The 1,718-nt window shown below is 38.0% G+C and overlaps 1 protein-coding gene across 1 annotated transcript; it reads left to right on the top strand.

Annotated features, from left to right (window-relative positions):
* Positions 1 to 827: 827 nt before the first annotated feature.
* LOC108355108 (uncharacterized) lies at positions 828 to 1,710 on the top strand (the record flags this gene model as incomplete). The annotated part of the gene is made up of 4 exons (XM_017606283.1): positions 828 to 1,097; positions 1,162 to 1,378; positions 1,437 to 1,625; positions 1,686 to 1,710. Coding segments are annotated over exons 2-4 (430 nt in total), but the record flags the coding sequence as incomplete, so codon positions are not given.
* Positions 1,711 to 1,718: the final 8 nt, after the last annotated feature.

Genomic DNA, 1,718 nt, shown 5'->3' with positions numbered 1-1,718 from the left:
CCTGCGGTGCTTGCTTTACGTTGACTAAACAGAATGTGGATCAATGATACTCACCAGTTTGGAAATTGCCACCAACTAGACTATACAGATTCAAGAACGATTCACTATCGAGCCGCGAGGACTTCTTCTTCATCAGGTTATTTAAGACGGTAATGGAGGATAGCCTTCTGTCGACCACAAAACCAAACGTGAACGTGAATTGCTGGCGAAAACGTTGGACCAAATATTTCAATAAAAGAAATTAATTTTGGGCGGGACGAAGTTCGCCGGGTAAGCTAGTACTATATATATTTTCCTTAAATATCGTTTACCAAAAATTTGTTTTAAAAAATGGTTATAGTAAATACGTCGTAAAAAAGCTATTAGAATTATCTTTGAATTGGATTCAATACTTTTCTCATCGGTCAAGTCGTTTCCGAGATATTTAACATATAAGAAATAGGAAAGTTGAAGTTTAACCTGTTATATTTTCTTTGTTTTTTACTTGCCCCAAATAATTTGGGTATGGTCAGCGTGAAAAGTTCTATCGATCTGTATTTTTGGTTTTTTTTGTAGCTAAACGGTCCGTATTGTAGCTAGTAGCTAGAATCAGCTGTTCGTATGGCAAACGAAATCAAAATTGCGAACATGTTGGCAAATACATTTTCGTTGTCAAATGCTGCCACATCAGCGGCGAGGGCCGTTTTCATTTGGATGTCATTTTATATGAGCGTGCGTGGCGATATATGACAACAAACGCAAACGACACCGGATGATAACCCGTTTTCATTATTTTGACAACATTTGTCGTCAAATATGTCCTAATGAAGACCAGTAGTGCAATTCACTAACTTTTAACGATACGATTTGTCGAGGTCTAATATAACGATTTTTGTGGTTTGCAGTAACGATTGTGTTATTCGGTAACTCTTTTTTAACGACACTAAACAGCTGACATTTTCTTTTTATTTCAATACAAGAAAGGTGGCATCACAGCTTAACGAAACGTCAAAAAATGCGAAAAGCACAAAGAAGAATGACGAAAAACAAATAAATTCTTTGCTTGCAAAGTGGTATACACATAGATTTCTGAATATTTTAATATACTTTTACAAAAAGTAAGTAAAACAAAAGGTTTATTTATTTTGTATTATTAGACATAACCATTTTCGCATATTATAGAATGGCTTCGTCAGTACCCAATATTCAAAAGAGAAGCCGGACCACAGCAGAACAACTAAGTCGCATGGTGGACTTTTTGACGGAAACGCCGGGATTGGCAGGATCAAGGTTCCAGAAGCTTCATGGAAAATCGGACTGCGACAAGAAGTGGAGTGAACTAGCGTCAATGCTGAATAGCCTTGGTGGTTCGGTGAAGAACGTCGACCAATGGCGCACAGTATGTAAAAGTTGTTTAGTAATTTAATACCACGTTTAAAATTTTGTTTTGCAAATAGGTATGGAGGGATTTGAAGAGCCGTACTAGCATTAAGGTGCGTGATAGGAAACGAAAGCAGGCAATGACGGGAAACAATCCCATTAATGAAGAGCCACCCACTGAGCTTGAGAGGCGTGTGATTGCTCTTGTCGGTAGCGACTATGTGCAGGGCCATGAAACTGTTGCTGAAAGTGTGCCAGTGGAAGAGGTAAAAAGCAAATAAATAGTTATGAATAGCACAGCAGTTAACAATTCTTCTCATCATTAGGAACTCCAACTGCGTATGGAAGAGGGTGATGAA

This window comes from Rhagoletis zephyria, unplaced genomic scaffold (assembly GCF_001687245.7).
Source record: "Rhagoletis zephyria isolate East Lansing unplaced genomic scaffold, Rhagoletis_zephyria_1.1 Rzeph_scaffold_00160, whole genome shotgun sequence".
NCBI lineage: Eukaryota > Metazoa > Arthropoda > Insecta > Diptera > Tephritidae > Rhagoletis > Rhagoletis zephyria.
Note: the sequence above shows the minus strand (reverse complement) of the source record. Positions and strands in the feature narration are given on the sequence as shown.